Below are 27,692 nucleotides of genomic sequence, written 5' to 3'. Positions count from 1 at the left end.
GTGAAGATGAGATAATCACCAGCACACACAAAGTAGGGCCATCAATCCTTGTTCAATTTGTTAAGTCGTCATCACACTTTGTCATAAAACGCCAACATTTCGGGGACACGCAGGGCCCCATCTTCAGGGAGACAGAGTGACCAATAAATTGAACAAGGATTGATTATCCTACTTCGTGTGTGCTGGTGATGATCTCATCTTCACCTTGGAATTTCTACGCGTCGCCATCTGTGTCATCACTATGAGCACCACTATCTTGCAAGGTCACAAGCATGTGTGGAGTCCAGGTGACTCAGGACACAGGTGTTCTAACCCCTCTCCACTCTATCCAAAATTAAAAAATGTTTTGGCTTCAGTTTCACAAGGCCGTGACACAAACTGCTTTTTTCTGCTCTACACCTCTTGGTCTAGGCTTTATGGCTAAGACCAGGGTTAATTTGTTTGTATACTGGGCTTTAGGGCCTAGCCATAATCTAATAAAGTGCAAGATAATTATTATTATAATACAGGATATATATAGCGCCAACAATTTGTGCAGCGCTTTACAATATAAGGAAGACATTACAATCACAATACAATTCAAGACAAGGAGGAGGGCCCACATTCTAAAATAGAGGCATCCAGTGATACATGAGGAGGTAGCTGTGTTTGGATGAATTGTTTGAGCATGTGATGGTTCAGTGGTTAGGTTGAGGGGGGATATTTGGGACTTTGGCACTTATCTATTTTTCTCACTATGTATGTGCACTTTCACTTTTTATATGTCCGCAGAATGGAGGGTGTGGGTCTTCAAGTCTACCCTGAAGTCTAGGGGGGAGGATGTGCGGCCACAAGGTTCCTTTGTCCCCTGAAGCCAGGGGTTTCTCTTTGGGAGAGCCCCAAACCAAGTACTTCATGGTCGGCTTTGGCTGGCCGAGTCCATACAGGGCAGCGTATTCTGTGGTTCATGCCCCACCCTCTGTGTGAAAAAATTCCTACCTAGGAACCCTGTAGGAGCCCTGCTTAATCTCACTTTATTGATTTTTTTTTTTAATGCTGACCGTAAAGGAGCATTATAGTTCTGGAATTGCAGTTCTGACTTAGCATTGATGAATTGAATCACCAAGCAAGCAGGTATATCACTTATTTATTCATCTATTACACATAACATGCAAACTCCATGTAGGTGGTGTCCTGGTTGGAATTTAAACCAAGGGCCCCAGTGCTGCAATACAGGAATGCTAACCACTAATTGAAAGATATCTCTGCAGTGTTGTGTCTCTGTGAACTGTCACTTTCTTGCACTCGGGGGCCCCAATCAGTTGTTGGTTATGAGGAATCTGCTGCAGAGGCATGAGGCTATGAGCTCTTTAGGAAGATGGCAGTAGGATGGAACTGGAAATTCTAATTGTGATATGTAGCCACAGGGACCCTGGAAAGTTTAAAAACAACAAAATCCATCATGTGATTTATCTTGCCACCAACCATACAGACTTTTAAAGGTTAACGGCATGGACTTGCTAACTTTAGCACAGCTGCAGCGATTCCTGGTTGACATTAAAGCCCTCGTTCACACCTGACCGTTTTGTAGCGCGTTCTATGCTCGACGAACGCTATACAAAACGGTCAAAAAAATAAATTGCATTGTAGTCAATGGTCTCGTTCCCACCTTGGCGTATTTCCGCCCGTCCCTAACGCCCTACAAAACGGCCCACGCCTGAAAAGGTACATGTACTACTTTGGGCCGTTTTGTAGGGCGTTTTCCATTGGAATACAGCCAAGTAGCCTTCGGAATCGCGTGACTTTTTTACCGCGAATCGCGGTAAAAAAGCCGTGCGACGGTCGCGCGACAGACGTGCTCTTGCAATACGCCTAGGTGTGAACGAGGGCTACAGTTTACTGATTGATATGACTTGTTGCCTGGAGCTGCTTTTTAATTCATGTGGCTGATGGATGATTTGCTACAAGATGTATTACTTTCCAATCTCTTAACAGCACGTTGTTCTGTTTTTTCCCCTTTAGGAAGAATCTCGCATCCTTCGAGTTAAAATTGTGTCTGGTATTGATCTGGCAAAGAAAGATATCTTTGGAGCAAGGTAATTGTCAGAATTTATTTATACTCTGTGGATCACGTTTCATGTCTATCTAATTATGTCTGTCATTCTGTCTTATTAAAACGGCGGATTCTGCAGGAAAAATGTAATTCCGCTTGCAGTGGGCCCCCTGCGCACTGGGACTTGTGGCAGCGGGTTTTCTGGCTCCTGCACGCAGGTGATGGGAAGAACCCATAGCGTGTGTATCGAATTTGTCATCTCCGTTCACCCTAAAGTAGAAGTTTCTTGTGTAAGCCTGCCTGTTACTACACTCGCTGCAAGGGCTGATTGAAAGTCAATAGGGCAATGTCTATTGTCTTAGGAGATGACATTCAGCACCCTTGTGGCCACACTCCGGGCCGGCCTTGAAGGCTTGTATTTAAAAATGGAAATAGGGGTTACAGTATTTGCCCAAACCTGCTAAAGCGGAGGTTCTTTATGGACCATTAACACTGTTGGTTCAGTGTGTTGTGGTGCTATTCATTTTCAGTGGCACCCCCAATGCATTGCAGCACACTCTCCTTCCCCCCCTCCTTCCCTCCCTCCCTCCTTCCCTCCCTCCCTTCCTTCCCTCCCTCTCTTCCTTAGGCCAGGGCATAATTACCATCTCTAAATGTTCCCTATAACATCCTTTCTCAACCAGGGTGCCTTCTGGCTTCCTGGGGGGAGGAGTGGGAACTGAGGACTGGGTGTGTAAAGGGAACACCGGATGAGAAGGGCATTACTGGAGTGAAGGGGAGCTTGTGATATGAAAAGGGGGGACTCTGATGTGAAGAGAGGTGGATCTGATGTAATTGGGGCTCCTAATGTAAAGAGGAACTTCTGAGGACTGGATGTAAAGGGAACACCGGATGAGAAAGGGGCCGCTGAAGTTAGGGGAGCTTGTGATATGAAAATGGGTGAATCTGATGTGAAAGGAGGTGGCTCTGATGTGAATGGGAGCTTCTGATATGAAGGGGGGCTCCTCATGTAAAGTGGGACTTTGATGCGTAAGGGGAGATTTTGATATGAAAGGTGAAGGCTCTGATGTGACGGGGGGCTCCAAATGCAAAAAGTCTGGCTCCTGCTTTGAAAGGAGGACTTTGATGTGAAAATGGGGGACCCTGATGTTAAGGGTGATCCTAATGCAAAGGGGGGCTCTTGATAGGAAGGGGACTCTGATGTGAAAGCGGAGGGGCTCTGATGTGAAGGGGGGCTTCTAATGCAAAGAGTGGCTCCCAATTTGAAGGGGAGACTTTGATGTGAAAGGGGCAATCCCACTTTTTTGTGTTTTTTGCATGGTGTTCCCCTCCTAAAATCCATACCAGAGCCTATTTCTGATAAGGATCTCGTGTAGATTTTGGAAGAGCCACACATTTTTTACCATTTATGTTTTTTACATTTTAGACTGAGTTGCTTCAAGATTTTGCATACTTTTAAAGGTGCCAAGACTGAAAAAAAAAAGTTGAGAAACGTTCCTCTATGGCTCCTCATAGCAAACCTCTCCGGTCCACACATCTTGCATTGCAATCTATCAAGCAAATAGTGCTCACTGATACTGTATATACCCGTATTTTTCCGTCTATAAGACGCCCCCATGTATAGGACGCCCCCCACTTTTCTTACCCAAAATTCAGAAATCAATATTTTCCATGCTCTTTTGCATAACTAATTACCTCCAGTTTAAATTTTGCAGAGTAAGACAGCCGCTTCCTGGTTATGGGCTCAGAATGCTCCGACATTACTGCTCCCTGTTGCATCTGGGCACTGGCTACAGGCTCTCCGCAGCATCAGCTGATGTCAGGTACATAAGGATCATGATTGGAGGAAACCTGTTAGCTTGTCTCTGCAATCGGAAGTTTCACTCGTGAGGCTAGTTTGCAGAGGTATCGGCAGTTTCGCAACCACGGTTCTCCTCACGGCCCCCCGTGTATAAGACGCCCCTCCATTTTTAGGTAAATATTTTTATGAAAAAGTATAGTCTTATACACGGAAAAATACAGTATCTTCTGATGAGGAGCTTGGCTTAAAGGATTGCTCCTTGCTAGCATACCGGCTTTTTGAAGATTGCCTGAGTCCCTCGTAAAGACATTGGGCCTTATTTATATTGATTCATCCTTTTGTCTTGGACAATATCTCATTTACCAGCACGGAGACTGTAACTGAGCGGCACTGCTCCCACAGCCTTGCTGGTGTTTCTTGTAGATTAACAGGCAATGTTTCTACTCCATCACCTCCTATTATAGTCAGAATAATTATGTCCTGACACATTCATGGCCTCTCCTCTAGAACCGGCCATTACACATTTTCAGGCTCGCTGTCCTTCCCATTGGCAGCACACAGAGATCAGAAATAGTTTTTACTTTCCTATTATTTCTCTTTCATGAGGAATCTGAACTATTATAATACTTAATATTGCCATTAAAACCGCTAATATTTCCTCTTTGCTAATGACTAGATAATGGCTGAAGAATTAGATGTAGCTGAAAAACGACCAGAGCTCTGTGTTTGAAGATGTGGCCAGGCTTATTTACTTCTGTGCGCAGCAAAGTAATCTGCATGAATTGTTAATAACCTCCTTTTATAAAATTCATGTTCTAAATAAAGGCATATATTATTATATGCACGTTCTATTAAAGGCATATACAATATAAATAAAGGCATACAGGCAGTGTTAGAACTTTGCAGCTTGCTTGCTTCTGACAGTCTCTGTATAATAAAGCTGGAATGTATTCTGATAGGAGGAGAAAGCAGTGATAGAGACATGGGCTTACCACTGTACTATTTCCCCTTTCACTGTCCAGTCACACATTGGGGGCAGGTTCAGAATGACCTGGGCTGAACCAAGTGCATCATTCTTAATAAGGGTCTGGTTTGGATTTAGAGGGAGATCCAAGGCAAAATAAAATCCATACTTGACTCTTATCCAGACATGCAGCTTGACTGGCCTTAGCTTGGCTATTGCCTATCATGATTAATGACACCCTGATGATCCACCAACAAGGCCCTTCTCAAAATCCATACTAGACTCTTATCCAAACATACAGCTTGGCCACTCCTGTACCATACCAGGCCACACACTCTTAACATGGGGAGGAGGCCCATGTTGACTCAGTGTATGTGGGTGTCTACGGGAGGGAGGGCTTATCAGAAAATGGAAGCACACTTTTTAATAAGGGAGCCCCACCAATATCCACCTCCCCCCCATGTGAATGAGTAAGTAAAACATTTAAGTAAAATTAAGTTTGACTGCAGATGACCTCCTGAAATCATTGTTCTTACCCTAAGAAGTTTTTATTGGATGATTGTCCTTTCCAGAGATGCCCACTATTGGATGATGGCAATTTCCCAGGGGAGCACGTGATTGGATGATCGCCCTTTAACCAGGGAGACCGGTTATTGGATGATTGTGCTTTCCCAGGGAGGCTTGTTATTGGATGCTTGTCTTTTCCCAGGGAGGCTAGTGATTGGACGATTGTCGTTTTCCAACGAGTCCCTAAAAATAGATTGTGGCTTACAGATCCGGAGTGCGGCTTTCTTCTCATTTGTATTAATTCGCAGTAAATCATTATAGTACTGTCGCTTCATTATTTTATTATCAGTATTTAAAAAAAAAAAAAGTCTTAAAGGATATGTTCACTTTCATATTCTGATCAATAGGCCCCCCATGCCCCCCTCACTTGCCATCACAGAATTTTCAGTGAAAACACAAGCCTCACATAGGCATGCTTCCTATTGGTTGAGGATGTCTGGGAAGGCGAGGGGACTCTGGGTGGGTGTTTCCTGACCCAACCTGTGCTTCCACAGTGCTGAAGGTCCAGGACCCGTGTGATAGGGGCATTGTGATCATAAGGCAACATAATTAATATAGCTATTCTAACAGCAACACAGTCATAATTATAAAACAAAGGAAGCGCTAACATTAAAATACAACTGAAGTCCAACCTTTTTTTTTTCTAACGTTCAGATAGAGTGGAGAGCAATCGGAACCCCCTGTCGGGTTTTTATTGCTGTCTGTGTCCCCTTTTAGGGAGATTCACCCAATCTTTTTGTCCAGGTGACTTTATGCATTGAAAGTGAAAGAAAATCTTCAATTTTGGGTTGTCACCAAAACAGGACTAGGTGTGAAATCTTCCAATAGTTTTACTAGTTCTGGTGACCCACTTTGGAGGGATTTCCTCTCACTTCCAGCTGGGGCTATCAGACAAAAAAAATTGACATATGGCAAAGAAACCTGGCCAGGGTTATAAACCCTCCATTACTCTATCCTATACTAAAAAAAGTTTTGGCTTAATTTCTACTTTAATATAATGTGTGCCTGGGGAACCCAGACTCAAAGCACACCATGGGGTCTTTTGGAGGCTCTTCTATAGGGTCTTCCCATTCGGATGCAGAAGATTCTGAGGATTATGATGTGGAGCCAACCTGCTCTTTAAATTCAATCCTTTATTATCTACAGGGGCTTCTGCGCTCGATTAGTCTAAGATAAACTGGGCGTTAGCCCTCGTTCACACCTGAACGTTTTGTAGCGCGTTCTACGCTCGCGGAACGCTCTACAAAACGCTAAAAAATATAGATCTCATTGTTTTCAATGGTCTTGTTCCCACCTTGGCGTATTTCCGCCTGTGCCTAATGCACTACAAAACGGCCCACGCCTAAAAAGGTACATGTACTACTTTGGGCCGTTTTGTTGCGCGTTTCCATTGGGATACAGCCAAGTAGCCTTCGGAAACGTGCGTTTGTCGCGCAACTTTTTTTACCGCGAATCGCTGTGAAAAAACGTGCGACGGTCGCGCATATGCAATACGCCTAGGTGTGAACGAGACCTTACTCCTTACAGCTGCTCACTTAAATTGGCTGCCTGAGCCTGCATTAATATCATCCAAATATGTGAAGCGGCGCTATCACCCAACAAGTAAACAAATAATATGTGCAAAAACAAATATTATAGTGAATAATACTACTGTGAGAGAAAAAAAACCCCATATATATATATATATATATATCATATTTTTCAAATATTTTCAAAATTAAATCTTCTAGTCAACTGTTTATGTGAATCAGTGTCCTGTGTCAGTGTGTAAAACACATAATTGAAACAAAGTGTTCATAAATTACATAAAACGCAGACAGCTCTCTCTCAAAAAAAAAAAAAGTATTGTCTTAGTTTTTCTTTGTGCATCACTCTGCCCACTCTTGTAATTTCTTGTGTATTTTTTGCTGAAGTGCTCATAAAAAACACCAGTGCTCTGATAAATAAGCCTCTCACCTCCATGTTCAGACCCTTGGGTCTCAAAGCGCTTCTTATAGGGTAAAACTCCTTCCTCACACTGTTTGTAGCTGTGATCTTCCTTCCTTCAGATGAGACCAATCTTAAAGGTTTTCTCCTCTACCGACAGCCCAAAAAAGATCTCTCAAAGACAGAAGTGAAAATCATAGCGCACCCCGTATGCATAGAATGATTTTATTTAAAAGAATACACTCACATAAGCACTCTATTAACCCTTACTATGATAACCCTTACTATGATAACTATCTTAACCCATTGAAATCTTTGATCTTCACGTTCATGCAATCTAGACCAATGCCACCATTAACATACAATTAAATAATATCAAGTACATATTTCTAAAACAACCATAACTACTATTCCATGGCACTAACGTGTGTGTGTGTGTGTGTGTGTGGGAGCTGTGCGCAGTGCAAAATGAAATAGGAATAGACTAACAGCCTGCACCTATGTACACATTCTCCTATCTCTATGTGTATGCTATGAAAATGACACAATCAGGAGTACTATGATGGTTCTCGATAATGAACCAGATGGATCCACTGGCCCTGTTTGCGGAAACCCCATTAAACCCCATTAATTTAAAACAAATATAGACAATCCATTGGAACCCACATTAAAACTCACTAATAAAACAATTTAAATAAAACTCTACATTAAGACCATTAGGTACCAATGTATTGGCTTTATGTATCCAAAATGATTATTTTCTGGATAAGTCCCTTACTATATTAATCCCTCTCCAATGCGGTTTAATTTTTTCTATCCCCTAAAACTTTAGACCTCTTGGATCTTTTTTATGATATGTTCTAAAATGTTTGGAAACATTATGATTTTTGTATCCTATTTTAATATTATACACACGTTCATGTATACTGTCTGCTAGACTCCCCTTAGTCCTCTCAATGTATTGAAACCCACATGGGCATTCAAGCATGTATACTACTCCTACAGAATTACATGATATGAAAGCTTTAATTTTTTTCTATTTTACCTTTTGGTTTTTATTTCAAACATTTTTCTCCTTTTTTCATTAGATTTAATCTCTTTGCAAGCGTAACACCGCCCACATGCATAAAATCCTTGCATATCAAAAAGCCTCATTTCTCTATATCTCGGGGGAACTATGACGTTATGTACTAATTGATTGCTTATAGTGGGTGCTTTTTAAAAAATACATTTTGGTTTCTTAGGCTGGGCACACACCTTACAACCATGGCAAGACTTTGTCTTGCCATGGTTGTAAGGTACTTAAAAAAACGTACGATCTGCCTATCTTGGACAGCCAGATCGTACTTGCGATGATCGCAAGCCGCGGCACGCTGAGGGGCGGGCTTCCGATGACCGCAATGCCGAACGGGCAGTGTGCGCTCGCCGGCCCGTACGGCTGTTATCGTACGGACATGCCACAAACCCGCCGAACATCGTACGATGCTCGGCGGGTTTTCAAACATGTCCGTAAGTTTAAAGTCGTGCGACCTTACAGTAGTAGAGGTCGCACGGCTTCCACACACCTTACGATCATCGTACGATCGCGGGATTTCCCACGATTATCGTACGGTGTGTGGGGACCCTTAGGCAAATTTTTTCCAAGGACTTGATCTTTTAGTAAAATGTTCCAATATTTCCTGATAACCTTCATAATCATCTTGTATTGCACATTGTAATCCAGTGTAATGGCAAATCCCATCTTATTTTCATTCCTATTTCGTTTAGGATCATTTTCGAATAAATCCTCTCTTTTTATCTTCAACACCTCGTTTCGTTCTTTGTCAATCTGTTCTGGTTTATAACCCTTTTCCAGGAACCTTTTTGCTAATATTTCTGAATGCTCCAAATAATCCATTTCTTTTTTACAATTTCTTCTTAATCTCTGGTACAGGCCTCTCGGTATGTTCTTCAGCCATGCTGGATGGTGACAGCTTGAGATGGGAATGTAGCTATTTGTATCTGTATCTTTAAAGGAGAACTATGGGGTCAGTGTTTTCCCCCATAGTTCTCCTTAGGGTAACAGGAGGACACAAACTAGCGTCCTCCCGTTGCCCTAAGCTCAGTATACCGCGAGCTACAGCTCGCGGTATACTGAGACGCCGCACCTGGAGCGGATCCCGACGTAGATGACGGGATCCGCCCAGCTGCGTGAGTGACAGCTTGGACATGCCACAAACCCGCCGAACATCGTACGATGCTCGGCGGGGTTTCAAACATGTCCGTAAGGTTAAAGTCGTGCGACCTTACAGTAGTAGAGGTCGCACGGCTTCCACACACCTTACGATCATCGTACGATCGCGGGATTTCCCACGATTATCGTACGGTGTGTGGGGACCCTTAGGCAAATTTTTTCCAAGGACTTGATCTTTTAGTAAAATGTTCCAATATTTCCTGATAACCTTCATAATCATCTTGTATTGCACATTGTAATCCAGTGTAATGGCAAATCCCATCTTATTTTCATTCCTATTTCGTTTAGGATCATTTTCGAATAAATCCTCTCTTTTTATCTTCAACACCTCGTTTCGTTCTTTGTCAATCTGTTCTGGTTTATAACCCTTTTCCAGGAACCTTTTTGCTAATATTTCTGAATGCTCCAAATAATCCATTTCTTTTTTACAATTTCTTCTTAATCTCTGGTACAGGCCTCTCGGTATGTTCTTCAGCCATGCTGGATGGTGACAGCTTGAGATGGGAATGTAGCTATTTGTATCTGTATCTTTAAAGGAGAACTATGGGGTCAGTGTTTTCCCCCATAGTTCTCCTTAGGGTAACAGGAGGACACAAACTAGCGTCCTCCCGTTGCCCTAAGCTCAGTATACCGCGAGCTACAGCTCGCGGTATACTGAGACGCCGCACCTGGAGCGGATCCCGACGTAGATGACGGGATCCGCCCAGCTGCGTGAGTGACAGCTGGCTCTGCCTATCTAGAGGCAGAGCCAGCTGTACCCGCCCCCTCCCCGTCCGTTCCGCCAGTCAGCGCTGGCAGATCGGAGAGGGGAATCCAGCCCCTCCCCCTGTCACGGCAGAGAGCCTTGACGGGATCGAGAGGTGAGCGAACCCGGTATGTGTTTGCTCACCTCCCAATCTACTGAGCCGACCTGTGACAGTCTCATTGTCACAGGTCGGCTAGAACTATAAGGTGAGTGAAAAGCACTCACCTCATAGTTCTCCTTTAAAATATTTTTTTGTTAAAATGTTGTTATTCTCTCCTTTTAAATATCGTTACATCTGAAAAATTAACCCTTTCTTTATTATATTCCCATGTTAATCTAATATTTTTGTTGTTATTAAGCTTTTGTAAATGCCGTTTTAATGATTCCTCATCTCCCTCCCAAATCATAACGATATCTATGAACCTTTTGTAGAGTTTCATTTGTTTGGGGGTCTCTTCGAACACTTCCTGTTCTTCCCATTTTGCCATAAAACTATTAGCTACGCTGGGCGCAAATTTTGCGCCCATTGCAACTCCATTTATCTGTCTTCAAAAACTTCCATCATTCCAAAAATAATTATGTTCTAAGCCAAATTTCAATGCTTCTAAAATAAACTTTTTTTTGTATGTATTTCTTCCATCTTGGTATCTTTCTTCATGATCCATTGAACCGCATTAATAGCATCTTTATGTCCAATTATTGTATATAGCGAATTTACATCAGCTGTAACTAGATAGGAGTCAGTTGTCATTTTAAGCTTTTCCAAGATTTGTAATAGATGCTTGGTATCTTTCAAATATGCCTCAGTGTTCTGAACTAGTGGTTATATAAAATAATCAACATACTCTCTTAGTCTTGCTCCTAGTGAGTCTATTCCGTTGACTATAGGCCTGCCTGATGGGTTGAATTGATTTTTATGCACTTTAGGTAAATAATAAATAACTGGTATCTTACATAACCAAGGCGTCAAATATTTAAGTTCTTTTTTGTTTAGAACATCTTCTTTGAAACCCTTTGTTACTAATTTCTCTAATTCTCTTTTGTATAGCTTGGTGGGATCTCTTTTCAGAATCTCATAAGTGTCCTCAGTGGCGTCACAAGGGGGGTGCGGCCCGCACCCGGGTGACATCAAAATGACTTAGTCATCTTGGTGTCACCCCCCTCTGAAAAGTTGGGCTCTCGGTCATGGACCGAACGCCCAACAGTATCAGGAGAGAGGAGGGTGACTGTCCCCTTCTCTCTCTGCCGGCGTCCATCACCAAATGGTTGACGAAAAAGGTCACCAGCACTCAAAAGGTTATAAAAATGAATAAGTCCTTTTTATTGGACCATGGTGTCAAGACAATCGAAAGAAGCCGACGTTTCGGGGCCACGCAGGGTCCCTTTCTCAAGGCAGAAAATGTGACGTCGTTTTGCACGGTGCCATCCGTGGAGTTACTGCAAGCACCATCCCTGTGTACTGGCCGGGATTGCTGAAAGGTGTGCGGAGAGCACCCTCACCCTACATCACCAAATGGTGACGTCTTGGCGGGGTGTCACCCAACCTCGGGACGCACCTGAGTGTCCTTGTCATCTAATAATCTACTCATTTCTTTTTTATAATCTGCCTTATTTAATAACACAATACCTCCTCCCTTATCTGCCGATCTTATAATTATGTTTTCCCTTTTTGCCAAACCTTTTAAACCTTTGCTAATATGATAAGGATTTTTTTTCGGTTCTTAGTACTAATTTATCCAGATCATCCAGAACCAACTGATTCACACAAACAGTTGACTAGAAGATTTAATTTTGAAAATATTTGGAAAAAAATAAATAATTATATATATATATATATATAGATATATACACACACACACACGTATGTATGTATGTATATGTGTTTTTTTTTTCCTCTCACAGTAGTATTATTCACTATAATATGTTTTTTGCACATATTATTTGTTTACTTGTTGGGTGATAGCGCCGCTTCACATATTTGGATGATATTAATGCAGGCTCATGCAGCCAATTTATGTGAGCAGCTGTAAGGAGTAACGCCCAGTTTTTCTTACATTAATCGAGCGCAGAAGCCCCTGTAGATAATAAAGGATTGAATTTTAGCCTAGTAAAACTCTTTATATGTGCCGTCAAGGAAGCAATGGAATGGGAAGACCCTGTAGAGGAGCCTGCAAAGGATCCCATGGTATGCTGCCATACGATGATCCAGGAAAGGAAAATTACGGAAGGGAAGTTTACAATTTTAGAAATGTTTGCAAGTGAATGATAAAGGAAGAGCTGAAATATCACATTGGCATAAGTATTCAGACCCTTTGCAACACTTGAAATTTATCTCAGGTGCCTCCCACTTCTCTTGATCATTGCTTATGTGTTTCTACACCTTGATTGGAGTCCACTGCGGTAAATTAAATTAATTGGACATGATTTGGAAAGGCACACACCGCTCTAAAGAAGTCCTCACAGCTGACGATGCATACTGTGTCAGAGGAACTGCCTGCAGAGCTCAGAGACAGGATTATTGCAAGGCACAGATCTGGGGAAAGCTAAAACAAAATAAAATCTGCACTGAAAGTTCCCAAGAGCACAGTGGCCTCCATCATTCTCACATGGAAAAAGTTTAGCACAACCAGGACTCTTCCAAGAGCTGGTTGACCGGCCATACTGAGTAATCGGGAGAGAAGGGCCTTAGTAAGAGTAGTGACCAAGAACCCGATGGTCACTCTGACTGATCTCCAGAGATCCTGTGTAGAGATGGGACAAAGTTCCAGAAGGACAACCATCACTGCAGCCCTCCACCAATCTGACCTTTATGGCAGAGTGGCTAGACGGAAGCCTCCCCTCCATGCAAAACACATGAAAGCCAGCTTGGAGTTTGCCAAAAAAACACCCGAAGGACTCTGACTGTGAGGAACAAGATTCTCTGGTCTGATGAAACCAAGATTGAACTGTTTGGCCTCCATTCTAAATGTTGTGTCTGGAGTAAACCAGGCACTGCTCATCACCTGCCCAATACCATCCTAACAGTGAAGCATGGTGGTGGCCGCATCATGCTGTGGTGGTGTTTTTCAGCAGCAGGTACTGGGAGACTGGTCAGGGTTGAGGGAAAGCTGAATGGAGCAAAGTACAGAGATATCCTCAATGAAAACCTCAGGATCTCAGACTGGGCTGAAGGTTCACCTTCGAACAGGACAACGATCCTAAGCACACAGCCAAGACAACACAGGAGTGGCTTAGGGACAACTCTGTGAATGTCCTAGAGTGGCCCTGCCAGAGTCCTGACTTGAACCCTATTGAACATCTCTGGAGACACCTGAAAATGGCTGTCCACCAACGATCCCCATCCAACCTGACTGAGCTTGAGAGGATTTGCAAAGAAGGACAGAAAATCCCCCAATCCAGGAGTGCATCATACCCAAAAAGACTCAAGGTTGTAATTGCTGCCAAAGGTGCTTCAACACAGTACTGAGTAAAGGGTAAAAAATACTTTCCTTTTTTTCCTTTTTCATAAATTCACAGACATTTCAAAAATTCTGTTTTCACTTTGACATTATGGGGCGCTGAGTGTAGATCAAAAAATAATTTAAACTGAAGTATCCGGCTGCAGCATGACAAAACTGAAAAAAGTGAAGGGGCTCTGAATACTTTCTGAATGCACTGTGTGTGTGTGTATGTGTATATATATGTGTGTGTGTGTGTATGTGTATATATATATATATATATACACACACATATATATATACACGCACACACACACGCACGCACACACACACACACACACATGCACACACACATGCATACATAGACTTTTCAGTCCAGGCCTGAACTACTAAATCCCTAAACCCTTTGTCTGCAGAGGATGAAGCTAAGTAGAGCGGAAGCCAAGCAATCTTCCACCGCCATGCGTCTGTAAAAACAAACGTATGGGTAGCCGTGCTTCATTACATCTTGCTGTCCCAGCATTTTGCCACGTGTACTGGGTAACGCTGAGATTTCATCATGTCCCTTCAGCGTTGTACAGAAGGGAGATCACGCTGGCAGGATTTCTGTTTGAAGAACGTTGGCGATGGCTTTCATCTTGACATTTACCAACTGTCTCCTGTCTCTGAGTTGGTAAAATGTACTGTACATTGTGGGTCTATGTGAGCCTTTGAAAGGAAAACTCCTCTTTGCAGACTTCTTATTCTTATCCCCCACCCCCTCTTCTCTTACATGTCACCGAATGCTCCTTCCCCTCCATGGCTGCAGGACCATACACAGCAGCTCAGCCCTGCGGTCAGTATTTTAAATTCCGCTTGCAAATGGCAAGCCCTCATTAGTCAGCGCGGTCATCAATGAGAAGCCCTTCTGACCATGCTGACCAATGAGTGCTTGCCTTTGCTATGAGAAAAAATGATAGGAGCCTCATCTATCATCAGCAGGTTATAGAATATGTGAGTGTTCCTGTACTTCTTTGGGCATAGAGCGTTTTTCAGCACGTTCCGACACGCTGAAATACGCCCAGGTGGGAACCATGCCCATAGGAAATAATGGGATTTCACTTGCAGGGCGTTTTACAGTGCGTCGATCAGCGCTCTAAAATGATTGCTCTCACTCCGTTTGTGGCGATATGCAACATGTGCAGCATGTAGGTGCACCTGACGCATATATGCGTGTGTATGTGGGGGGCGCGGACTTAAAAAAAATGTCAAAAAAAACAATGTTATGCTTTTTTTTTTTAATGAATCTTTCATTTTTTTATTACTTTTTTTTTTTAACATACAACTTTATGCTCGTTAGCTGGAGAGGCCATCGATCTCTGCCGGTCACGTGCTGAAAATCGGATCTCTCTGCAGGCAAAATGAAATGATGATTTCTGAGAGTTGTTTTATTTTAATTTTTTTATTGCCGGCATAGCTACTAGAAAATGATCGCGCCATCAGGTTGATTTGTCGCTGCTAAACAATCTCGGTGCATAGGTTGAAATGATTTCTCAAGAAAAGCTGAGCTCCAGCTGTGTTTTTTTTCCTAGACATGAACTGGAAAGTGTACAGAGAACGGCAACAAAATGAACAAGGTGCATGGAGGACCTCAGCTATGAGGAAAGGTCATCTGAAGTGAATAGAGATGAGGCTGGACAAGTCATGAGGTGCTGTCTGGCTTCCTGGAGGCCAGACTGCCTACCAACAAGTGAAGGCTGCCTGATTGGCTACCTAGCCAATCTGGCAGCCAGGCAGCATGTCTTGACCTGCCTCCTGATAGGCAAGGAAGACGGCTTTTCTTGTTTCTAAGCAGCATGGCTTCCTGAAAAAACAGGCAGCCGGGATGTGAGTCATGACGTGCCGCCTGGCTTCCTGATTGGTTAGCCAAGCTGCCTACCAACAAGTAAAGCTGGCTTCTTAGCCCATCAGGAAGCCGGGCGGCACGTCATGGCCCGCCTCCCGGCTTCCTGATTGGCTAGGAAGCTGGCTGCATTTCTTCCTAGGCAGCCTGGATTCTTGACCAATCAGGAAGCCGGGAGGCGAGTCATAGCCCACCGGCTTCCAAGATTGAAAAGGAAGTCAGCTTCATGCTCCCTCGGCACTGCCGGTCAGAGGGAGATCTCCGGTATCGTAGGTAAGTACTCGGCCAAATACTCGGTATCGGTACTAGTATCAGTGCATCCCTAGTATTTATATAGCGCCAACAATTTATGCAGTACATGGTTGCACATTCACATCAGTCCCCGCCCTCTAGGAGCTTACAATCTAAGGTCCTTATCTCACATGCATGTGTTTGGAGTGTGGGAGGAAACCGGAGTACCCGTACAAGCACAGGGAGAACATGCAATCTCCCTGCAGGTAGTGTCCTGGCCAGGATTTGAACCAGGGACCCCAGTGAGGTGAGGCAGACCACCATTTACTGCGCTTAATGATTAATACCGGACTATGATGACTTTGTATCAATAAAAACTCTATAAGCGATCTACATACTGTATTAATCATGGTAAAAAGTTGTTCACTTTTAGCTTAGCGCGAAAAACAAAGGGGCACTCTGCATCTGGAGAAGAGATCTAATCTCCACATACAGTATACAGAAAGGCTTTTTTTACAGTAAGAGCTGTGAGATTGTATAATGGACTTCCATGGGTGTAGCCAATAGATATACCCGACATATGTGTAATGTACACCGGAAATGTAAATGCTTTTGTTCATGGGTCAGCATTGGGTGCTTGCATACTACAACTATACCTTTTAGTCTTTTTTTTTTTTTTTATACATTTGGTTTCCATAGTATCTTTGAGGGGATATAGGTGCAACCAGCAATTCATTCCCTCTAATCTACTTTTATTTTCTGTTACAATTTGATTATTTTTTATACCTGGCGAACTACAGTATAGGACTATGTATCAAGGACAAGGGTTAGACGGCTTGTATTATTCCCCATGTCCTTGTTGGGAGTAATCTCCTTATTTTCTTTCTTCCTCCCTTCCTTGGAGATGAGATTAAATTTCCCCAAAGGGGTGTAAAATCTCATATTTTACATCTATCACTAGAACAAGGAGCCGGTTTATAAATGTTCCACCTGACCATATGCTGGGTGGAAGCCATTTGCACTGTATTGCTGCCACTGGATGGAGCTGAGGAGCAGTGGCGTCACAAGGGGGGTGCGGCTCGCACCCCGGTGACACCATTGGAAGTGACACCAAAATGACAGTCATTTTGGTGTCACCCCCCTCTGAAAAGTCGGGCGCTCGGTCATGGACTGAACACCCGACAGTATCAGGAGAGAGAGGAGGGGACCCCACGGCATACCTTATCTGTCCCCTACTCCCCTACTCTCTCTGCCACGTCCATCACCAAGGTGGCCGCCGGCAGGTATCAGAAGATCGCCGCGCGTGCACGATGACGTATCGGCGAGTGGGCGTGGTGACACCCGGTAACTGCCCCAGGTGTCACCCAGCCTCCCCTGTTGAGGAGTAATGAAACTCCTATGCTCCTTGGCTCCATCTAGTGGCATGAATGCTAATTTATAAATCGTCCCCCATTCTCCATTGGGAGATTTCACCTGTCCTCTTATTTTAGTGACAACTATTGACTTTTTGTCCTTGTGACATGGAATATCAGGCCTGAAGTTGGGAGTGAATATCCCTAATGGGAGCACAGCAAAATAAACTTGCCAGAGGTTCTATCCCTTTTACCATTTTGTTCAAAACTAAAAAAAGGAAGAAAATGCCTTGACTTCTATGTTATGTGAATGTAAACTGAAAATCTGTTCGTCACGTACCTCAATGGGGGCCTGAGATAACGAGGGCAGTCTCTCTTGCTACTGAAGCAGAGGACACCCCTGATAGTGAGACAGTGTGCAGGGACAAAAGAGTGGCATGAGTGCTGGCAGGTGACGTTGTCTCTGAAGCTGATGAGGATGTCTGGTTGCCGGACAAGCAGGGATTGGCAAACATAGGAAGCAACGTCAGTGGAGAACAGCACTGCACCAGTACGGCAGATGAAGACGAGTCAGGAACATGCCGGGTCGGTAACTTGCGGCAGAATCAGCAAGCAGATACAGCGCCAGGAACAGGCCGGGACAGTAACTTGCGGGCAGCACAGTACAGAATCAGCAAGCATATGAAGATGGGTCAGGAACAGACCTTGTCGGTAACTTGCGGGCGTCGCAGTACAGAATCACCCAGCAGATGCAGTGTCAGGAACAGGCCGGGACAGTAACTTGCGGGCAGCACATTACAGGATCAGCAAGCAGATAAAGACGGTTCAGGAACAGGCCAGGTTGGTAACTTGCGGGCAGCACAGTACTGAATCGGCAAGCAGATGCAGGGTCAGGAACAGGCCGGGTCAGTAACTTGTGGGCCGCATTGTACCGAATTAGCAGACAGAAAAATGGTCACAGGATAAGATGTGGTCAAACACGAGTGGAGCAGAAAACAGATGTGTCGTGGGGCAAGCTGGGTCAGCAACAGAAGGTCAGAAAGAGGATCAGGGTCGCAGGTCCCAAGATACAGATGAAGATCTCTCAGCACTGGAGGCATGCAGAATTCATCCTTAAAGTGACATTAAACCCTCAGATTTTTTTAACATAAACCAATACCGTAATGTGCGCCTTACTGTAATCCATGGTTGTTTCCCTTCTCTTTGCTGCTCTTACTTTTAAATCCTCATGTCTTCTCATGCTTGGGGAGAACTTCCCTTTTCAGCTCAGGGCCTCTTCCTGTAGTGCTGGCTCAGGTTACAAGCCTATAGAAACCGATACACAGGCACTGTATATCCATTCCTGAGACAAGGGAGTCTGCTGCAAAACAGAAGTTCTGCCCAGCATGAGAAGAGATACAGATTTAAAAGGAAGAGCAGCAAAGAGAAGGGAAACAACCATGGATTACAGTAAGGCACACATTACAGTATTGTTTTATGTTAAAAAATCTGAGTCTTTAATGTCACCTTAAATAGCCCACCTGATTCCAGTGTCTGCAATGAGCATGTGTGCACGCCGTGGAATGTGCACACAGACGCGCCCATGTCTGCGCAGAGGCACACAGCTATGCCCAATCCTATTAGCAAGAAGGTGCACACGCATATGCACATGTGCAGATGCTTGCGCAAACCTCTGCTATGCAGCTTGGCTAGACCTTCCTGACGCTGTTGTTTTTAGTATGTTGGCAACATACCTCAGTCTGTTATAGCATTAGCATAGCAGATTTTGTTTTACTGAGTCCCCTTGGAACATGGTTTTATTATTTGTTGATCCTGCCAGTAAATATGTTATTGATTGAAAGTATTTTTTATTAGCATGCTTGCTTTTTTTTTGTGCTCCAACCAGTTTACCTTCAGCTTGAATTTGCAGTTGCATCTTGATGCAGTACCTCAGTATATACACTAGATGGCGATATGTACTGAGGAACTCCATGAATCTATTTGTATGCTGTCATTAGGATTTAGTAGCATTGAGCCAGATCTTGTTGAGCATCATCATCATTTGAGTTATTTAATCGTTCTGAAATGATTGTGCAGTTGATGCATTTTGACCGGGAGCCAACAAAGATATGGGCGGACAATGCATGAGAAGACCGTGATTTCCAGGATCTATTTTAGGGAAGGTTGTGCAAATGGAATTGTGGTGTGGACACGTGATATATGAATATTACATGTTATCACCGTATCAGAGTCATGGGGAAATAACACTGCTGTATTTAAAGGATATGCACACTTTTAGAACATAAAGCTCTGTATTTCTGGCCCTAGTTTCCAAAATGTATTCTGGGCAAAACTTCTTTTTAATGTTGCATGTGCTTGGAAAGAGTGAATGCATCGGTCAAGTTTTTATTGCTTCTTGTGACCCTGTTGGAGAGATTTCACCACACTTCCTGTCCCTGTAACAACAGGACCACAAATGGGGGAGTGGTTGTCACTGGGAAAAGGAAGACACAGGCTGTGAGAACTGACAGCAGTTCTATATTTCTATCAGGGTTATTCACTAAAGGGTGAAGAGTTTGGAGCTGTCAGGAGAAGTGAACAATCTAGGACAACATCGCTGATTTGGAAAAATTCTCCAATTAAGCTCACTTTCCAGTTCAGTTATTTTGTCCTAGACTGTTCCCTTCTCCTGCCGTCTCCAAACTCTTCACTCTTTTATGAATAGCCCTGTTAGTTTTTCATTGCACTCTTTGTCCCAACTGAATATATTTACTATCATGTCCTGTCCAGACAGGAAGTGATGGGAGAGCTCACCAGTGGGGACACAAACAGAGGTTCTATTCCTTCCTCACTCAAAAATAAGAGTTGTGGCTGGAACCAGGCTTTATAAAAATTAGATCTTAGATCTCCTTATCTCCTGAATGCTCCAGCCTACCTGCGGCCAGTTGGTGCTTCGCCATTAATGTGCATTCTGAGGCAGTCTGTTTTATACACAGATGTAGACATGTGCGCCAGTAAAAAAAATGTGTTTTGTTTTTATTCAGATTTTTCGTTATTTCGTTTTTCGGGTCCTTAAGTCAAAATCAATTTGTTTCGTGATTGTGAAGAAATGCAAATTTTCGTTAATTTTGTAAGCAGTGTTCTGTACGAATTTTCATTATGAACACATTTTTGTTGCAGCAAAATGACATTAGACAAAAAAGAAAAATCCTTTTTTTTGCAGTTTGCAACACTGGCCCAGACGAGCAAGAAAGGGGGGTTTGGAACGATCGAGCACCCTAATTCCCTGCGCCATACCAAGCCATGTGCCCTAGATATAGAACGGTAGAACGGTGTCCCCATGCCGATGGTGACAAGGGAACCTTCCCCACAACCCTGGCCCGGTTGTTGGGGGGTCTGTGGGCAAGGGGGTCTTATTTGCTTCAGGGTACTCCTTTAATTAAGGGGGCACCCAGATGCCACTCCACCCCCCCTTTTGAATAAGTACTCATTCACTAAAAGGTTACAAGTACATGTAAATAAAGAGACCACACATTTTGAAAAAGTCTTTTTAAATGTTGCATTCTTGTGTCACTCTCCAGCTTCAGAAGCTGGAAAGAAGCTGATGGAGCAGATCTGTGCTTCATCAGCTTCTTTTGGGGGGGTCCTAGGTGACATTAGGGGTCTTGGAGACTCCTGATGTCTCCATAAAGAGGACCTGTCACATATTTTGCTATCACATAGGGGGGTTTTTAATAGCCCCCCTATGTGATAGCAATAAAGTTTAGTGGAACAAAAAAAAGGAAAAGAAAATTTAAGTTCCCCCCCCCTCCCAATTTTAAAGTTACACATAAAAAAGAATAAAAAAACTAAGAAAATGTTTTAAAGTCCCCACCCATACATACACGCATCCAAACATGCGTCGGGGGCGCATACGTGCAAAAAAGACGATTGCGCCCATTACGCCGCACATGTTACATATCGCCGCGAACGTCCGAGGGAGAGCAATAAGTCTAGGGCCATCAATCACTGATAACACTAAACTGATGAGCGGTAAAAGCTTTTAAAGTGTCGCCTATGGCCAATTTTGGGTATGGTAGTTTTCTGCGATTTCGCGGGTGCGCGCAATTTTAAAGCTTGACATGTTTGGTGTCTATTTACCCGACGTGACCCGATCTTTTATATTTTACCAAAAAACTGGTTAATAAAAAATGTTTCCTAACATAAACTTTTTTTTTTTCAAAATTTTCTGTAATTTTTCCTAATTATAATAAAAAATAAAAACCCCAGTGGTGATTAAATACCACCAAAAGAAAGCTCTATCTGTCCCTAAACAAATGGTATAAAATTCATTTCAGTACAGCGTTGCATGACGGAATAAACGTCAGTGAAAGTACTGCAGCGCTGAACACTGAAAAATGGCCTGGCCAGTAAGGGGGTCTAAACACCTGGTCTTGAAGTGGTTAATTGGAAAAAAAAAACACTCAGTATTTAACAATTCCTTTATTTTTTAAAACAATGGCTCCATTGATGTAATCCAGTGTCAATCACGATGAACGACGCCCCCGCTGAAAAAAGTCCCGCCGCGCGCCGACCTGTCCGAACTCGATGAAGACTCGCTGCAAAATGACACCTCCGGCCCGAATGTAAACAAGTGGGCGGAGCGATCCATGACGTCACTGGGCTTGTTCCGCCTATTTGACTTTCTGAGCTGTCATAGAACACAATAGCATTCGGGAGCTCCCATAATACTATTCATATGACACCTCGGCTCCCAGACGCGAATGGAATTCAATTTCTGCAGAAAAAACATTTTTGTTTTTGTTTTTTTTGTCTGTCACTTTGCTGCAACAAACTTATTTTAAAGTTGATGCTTCACACAATCAAACTTAATTCAGGAAAGAAAATCAGATGCATCGGAAATTTTAATTATCGGACATTCGTTTTCATTTGTGGTTTCTGTCATTTGGAAATTCGTACAGTGAAGCTGGGGGGAGATTGATATCCCTATGGGGGGCATCTTATCTGAGGTCTGACATAATAATCGCTCTATTATGGGTGGAGAACGTAGAACTGTATGCTCAGTACCTCCATTTAGCTCCTAAATGGGAACTATCGTGTATTTTCAGTCTGTACCTTTTATTGTAGAATTTTTTTGGTAGTGTTTCTGTGGAGAGCTTTTCGGTTGCATAAGGCTAAGTTCACAAGGGCAGCAAAGGGGCCTTGAAAACATGAAGCTGATTTGTGTTTTTATGGCCCCGTGCTACTTGCTACCTACAAATTATCATGGCAGTCGCTCCGGTCCGTCCACATTGCTGTGGACACGATGCTTTGTGCTGCAGCAAATTTAACTCAGCACGCCACGTTTGGCAGGCGGTGCTCTCTATCAAACACGTGTTGAAGCCAATAGAACTGCACTGCATTCATGTGCCAAACTCTTGTAATTTGGAACGTCAATGTAAAAATCCCTCTAGGGATCAAAAAAACAGGCATATATGATTTCCGTAGGGGTAGGGATGCACAGATACCAAGTACCATACTCGGTACAAGTACATGTAAAGATAATTTTCCAGCTCCAAGACTAGAGAAAAACTCAAAAGTTAGGAGGCAGCTGTCATTTATAAGGAGCATTGTCTATGGGGCTCCTGGGATTTGTACATCTCTGTTTTAATGAATGATTTTGGGGCTCCTGGGATTTGTACATCTCTGTTTTAATGTGTGTGTTTTTATATATATATATATATATATATATATATAATGTGTGTTTATATATGTATGTGTGTGTGTCTATCTATATATATATATTGTAGCAGGTCATTATGTAGATAGCAAGGAGAGGTCATGTCCGGGGTTTATGTGTCACCCAGATTCCTCTCTTACACCTTCCGGAACCTATAGTAAGCCCCTGGTTTTACACTTTGCCTCTGTGGAAATTTAGTGCAGGTGAGGCAAACAGACGGGTGAACCGTTGGTTTCTGGCCTTGCAGGACTACAGCTTCACTGTGAAGCATCGACCGGGTATAAAAATGGCCAATGTGGATGCCCTGTCCAGAGTCTATGCTTGTGTAGCTGTCAGTGTTACAACCAGGGGGTTGAAACAAGGGGGGAGGGTATTTAGCAGGTCATCATGTAGAGAGCAAGGAGAGATCCTGTCCGGGGTTTATGTGTCACCCAGATTCCTCTGTTACAATATATATACACACTGAGTGGCCAGATTATTATGACCACCTGACGTTTGTAGGCTAATTAGCTATAATTTGGCGCTAAAGTTGCTAGAGAGCCAGACCATTATAAATAGGGAAGCCGGTTGTTTACCACGACAGTAGAAGTGATTTGTTTCTGAAGATACGGTTAAACAACGCGATTTAACAGCCTTTGAACGTGGGATGATTGTTGGCGCTCGGAGCCATGGAGCGAGTATCAGCAAAACAGCAGAATTAGTTACATTATCAAGAGCAGCTTTTGTTAAAGTGTTTAAAGACTGGACTGTCAGCCGAAAATCTGGGTCTGAACGTGCGAATTGTGGCCGTCAGCGACTAGTCAATGTTAGGGCAGAACGGAGAGTGGCAAGACTGGTACAAGACAACAGAAGGGCAACAGTGCATCAAATGACTGCAGATCTTAATCAGGGATCCTCTCAAATGATCTCTGAACGCACTGTTCGCCGTACACTGCATCGTATGGGATATGGAAGCCGAAAGCCTGTTCGAACACCTTTGCTGTCTGCAGTTAACAAGATAAAACGTCTCCAATTCGCACAGGAACACAAGGATTGGACAGTCGAGCATTGGAAAAAAGTCATGTGGTCCGATGAATCACGTTTCCAGTTGCATCATGCAGATGGCAGAGTGAGAATTTGGCGGGAACAGCATGAAAGCATGCACCCCACATGCATGAGTACAACCCTTCAAGCTGGTGGGGGAGAGTGTTATGGTTTTGGGCATGTTTCCTGGCATGATTTGGGCCCTTTAATTCGTGTGGAACAACGTCTGAATAGCACAACATACCAAAGTATCGTTGCTGATCAACTTCATCCTATCATGTTGATGGCGTATCCCAATGGAGATGGCTTCTTCCAACAAGACAATGCGCCATGCCACGGTGCTCGTATTGTGCAGGAGTGGTTTCAAGAACATGAGGGAGAATTTACCTTGCTTATGTGGCCCCCACAATCACCAGATCTCAATCCAATTGAGCATTTGTGGGACGAAGTTGAAAGAGCCATCAGGCAGCTGGTTCCACAACCATCAAATCTCACAGAACTGGACAGTGCTATTCATCAGGCATGGTGTCAGATTCCTCGCATCACCTTCCAACATCTCGTGGAGTCAATGCCAAGAAGAATCGGCGCAGTATTGAAGGCAAAAGGTGACCCAACGAAGTACTGATGGGGTGGTCATACTAATCTGGCCACTCAGTGTGTATGTATGTGTACATGTGTGTGTGTGTGTTTATGTTTGTGTGTTTTATATGTGTGTGTTTGTTTGTGTGTATATATGTGTGTGTGTATATATATATGTGTGTGTGTGTTTATATGGGTGTGTGTGTGTATACCTGAACTGTTATCTGTGCATCCCTACCTAGGGGTATATAAGAGGAACAAAGATGGTCCAAGAAAATGTTATTTTATAGCTTAATTTATTACATGTAGCGGAATAGTTGAAGAGCGTGGGCGCAGCATTTCTGACAATCATTGAATACATGTTAATCTAATTTTCTTGCAGCAGCCCTCACACAATAGTTAGGAAGAAATAGTGTCAGTGTGGGATTTTCTCACGGATATATTAGTCTGCATCTGCACTATAAATCAGCAGTTTTGAATATACAAGAATACATTGCATGCCTCTATCCACTATCCTAAAATGAGGGAAAAATCCTTCAGAGATTTGAGATGGAATAAGACCTGTATATAACTTCTGTTCAATAATGTTCTAATGTGCTTTACTATGGTTTAGTGGAGGGATTTTTGCTTCCCTTTGGCCCACCGCACTATAAGCTGTTGGGCTATACTTTTTTTTTTTTTCCTTGCTGCATAATTACTTTTTTGTTTTTATACTAATTAGTAGTTTCTCTTTGTAACTGCTGAATAAAAAAATCAGTGTTAGAATTAATCTGGCATTACACTTGATAGGGTGATCGGAGACATGGACATAATCCCTAAGAATAAAAGGTCTTTGGAGACCTGCGTAGAGCATTAAAAGGGCCCATAGACAGTGCTGTTTTATAGGTGCATGGTACCAAATTGTGGGGCCTGCTCTTATATTTGCCACAGAAAGAAAGAGGTGGTAGGGATGAAAGGGAGTTAATTTCCAATCAAGCAATTTATGAATTGTGGCACGCAATATGTCATCTACGGTCTATGCTGTCCCTGTGGCAAACTACATATCGAGAGGACTATAAGACAGCTACTTGTAAGATTTGGAGAACACAAGCGTAACATTTTAAAAAGGCTGACCGACCATTCTGTCCCTAGGCATTTCTTATACCATTATAATGCCTCTTCGGTTGATTTAAAGTTGTTAGCTATTGAGGCAATTCCAGATACTGGTGATGAAGGAATTAGATTTCAGAAATTATGCGAGCGGGAAATGTATTGGATTTATTGCCTCAATAGTCAAACCACCACTGGCTTAAATTAAGTATTTGAGGTGATATATAGGGTCAATTACCATCTTGTCTTGAATTGTATTGTGATTGTAATGTTTTCCTTATATTGTAAAGCGCTGCACAAACTGTTGGCGCTATATAAATCCTGTATAGTAATAAAAATAATAATTAAGGTGGAATTGATGAGTGTTGGGGAATTGTGTATCCAATATAGAATCCCCCACCAACCCCTATAATATATATATATATATATCTTTTTTTTAAATATATAATTAACTATATAGGTTTACAATTCCTTTATGTACCTTTTAAAGTTTTAAATACTAGTATATATATAATACATTTAGTAATTTGTAGGGTTATACAATAGTTTAGGCTATCATTTGGGAGATGGAAGGTATATTGTTAAGATTATATAATTGTATTAATACATTTATTAATCACTTCTATATATTTAAATGAATATGACAACAGCCGTAATGTGTTAGGCTGTCACTCTATGGATTGAATATAGATGTTTCAGTGAAATCTCTGTTCCGCGATCTGAAAGAGCCCACGGAGATACTGTAGACAACCGCATAGTTATGGATCAACTTAAAATGATTAATACTATGGCAGATCAATTCAATACATCACACCAGCTACGAGTAATAGTGGCAAAATAAAATGTACTGGTAATAATTACTTGGGGGTTATGAATTGGTCAGCTGTGAAGGAATAGTATTAGTGAAACCCCAGTTGATTGGCCTCATAGTAAGGATCCTGATCAGCTGTCTCAGAAGATAAAAATCCGCTGGACTGTTTGCGTAACGCTGGTTCTGTGGAAGGGGGGCGTGCCCTTGAAACGTGTCAACCATGTAGCACGGTGCACGGACTTGAGGCCGGTGGAGAACCGGTAGACGGGATGGACATGTTATGACAGATGGGCTTATGTGCCCCTACTGAGAGGATCATCACACACGCTTTGTTATTCTATACATCTTGTGAGTAGGAATTTTTAAAACGTTTTTAAATAATAAAAATTTGATTACACTTAGAGCGGGCGCTCTTGTGTTTTGTTTGTTTGATTACGGTACATAAGATACCTGGAGTCTGGGAGCTGCCCCCTGGTGGAGAAGGAACACGGTGTGCAAAGAAAGCTGGATGTTGTAAAGCGCCTGAAGTAGCTGGCTATATATAGATATTATATATATATATCCCCATATGGGCATGTCTGGGTTTGGTGGTTGCCAGAATGGTACTGCATTGCACCAACATGACTGCGCACCAGTATTGCACCAACATGACTGCGCACCAGTGCACAAAGCAAGGTCCATAAAGACATGGATGAGCGAGTTTAGAACACCTTTGGGATGAATTCGAGCGGAGACTGCGAGCACGGCCTTCTCGTCCAACATCAGTACCTGACCTCACAAATGGTCAAACATTCCCATAGACACACTCCTAAACCTTGTGGACAGCCTTCCCAGAAGACTTGAAGCTGTTATAGCAGCAAAAAGCTGTCCAACACAATATTGAACTCTACGGACTAAGACTGGGATGCTATTAAAGTTTATGTGCATGTAAAGACAGGCGTCCGAATACATTTGGCAATATAGTGTGTGTGTGTGTGTGTGTTTATATATATATATATGCACATTAAACAAATTAAGTGTTTAAAAGGTTTATGTTTTCTAATCCTGATGTTTCTGAGATCCTTTACCCACCCCCCCAAAAAATACAAAAAACTAAGATAACAGTTTATAGAAACAAATGCTAGGCCAAATCAACTTTAATCTCCATAGGGTGTATCGTATTCAAATCATGGATCCATTTAATTTCCTTGCATTATAATAACAACTCGCAATCGCCCTCTTCCTCTACTTTGGGATGAACCAATAGCTATACATTTCAACTGTGCTACAGTATGTTTTTTAGTCACCAGATATCGGCAAGAGGCAACTCTTTTAATTTATCT

At 42.8% G+C, this 27,692-nt stretch overlaps 1 protein-coding gene across 1 annotated transcript in view; it reads left to right on the top strand.

The window, feature by feature from the left end:
- The window catches only part of NEDD4L (neural precursor cell expressed, developmentally down-regulated 4-like, E3 ubiquitin protein ligase), a 372,712-nt gene that overhangs the window by 138,471 nt on the left and 206,549 nt on the right, over positions 1-27,692 (top strand). Inside the window, exon 2 of the mRNA XM_018576257.1 lies at positions 2,002-2,075. Coding sequence (XP_018431759.1) covers positions 2,002-2,075 — 74 coding nt within the window. The remainder of the gene's footprint in view (positions 1-2,001; positions 2,076-27,692) is intronic.

Source organism: Nanorana parkeri, unplaced genomic scaffold (genome assembly GCF_000935625.1).
Source record: "Nanorana parkeri isolate BGI_ZX_2015 unplaced genomic scaffold, ASM93562v1 scaffold61, whole genome shotgun sequence".
Classification (NCBI taxonomy): domain Eukaryota; kingdom Metazoa; phylum Chordata; class Amphibia; order Anura; family Dicroglossidae; genus Nanorana; species Nanorana parkeri.
This window is presented reverse-complemented; position numbering and strand designations above follow the sequence as displayed.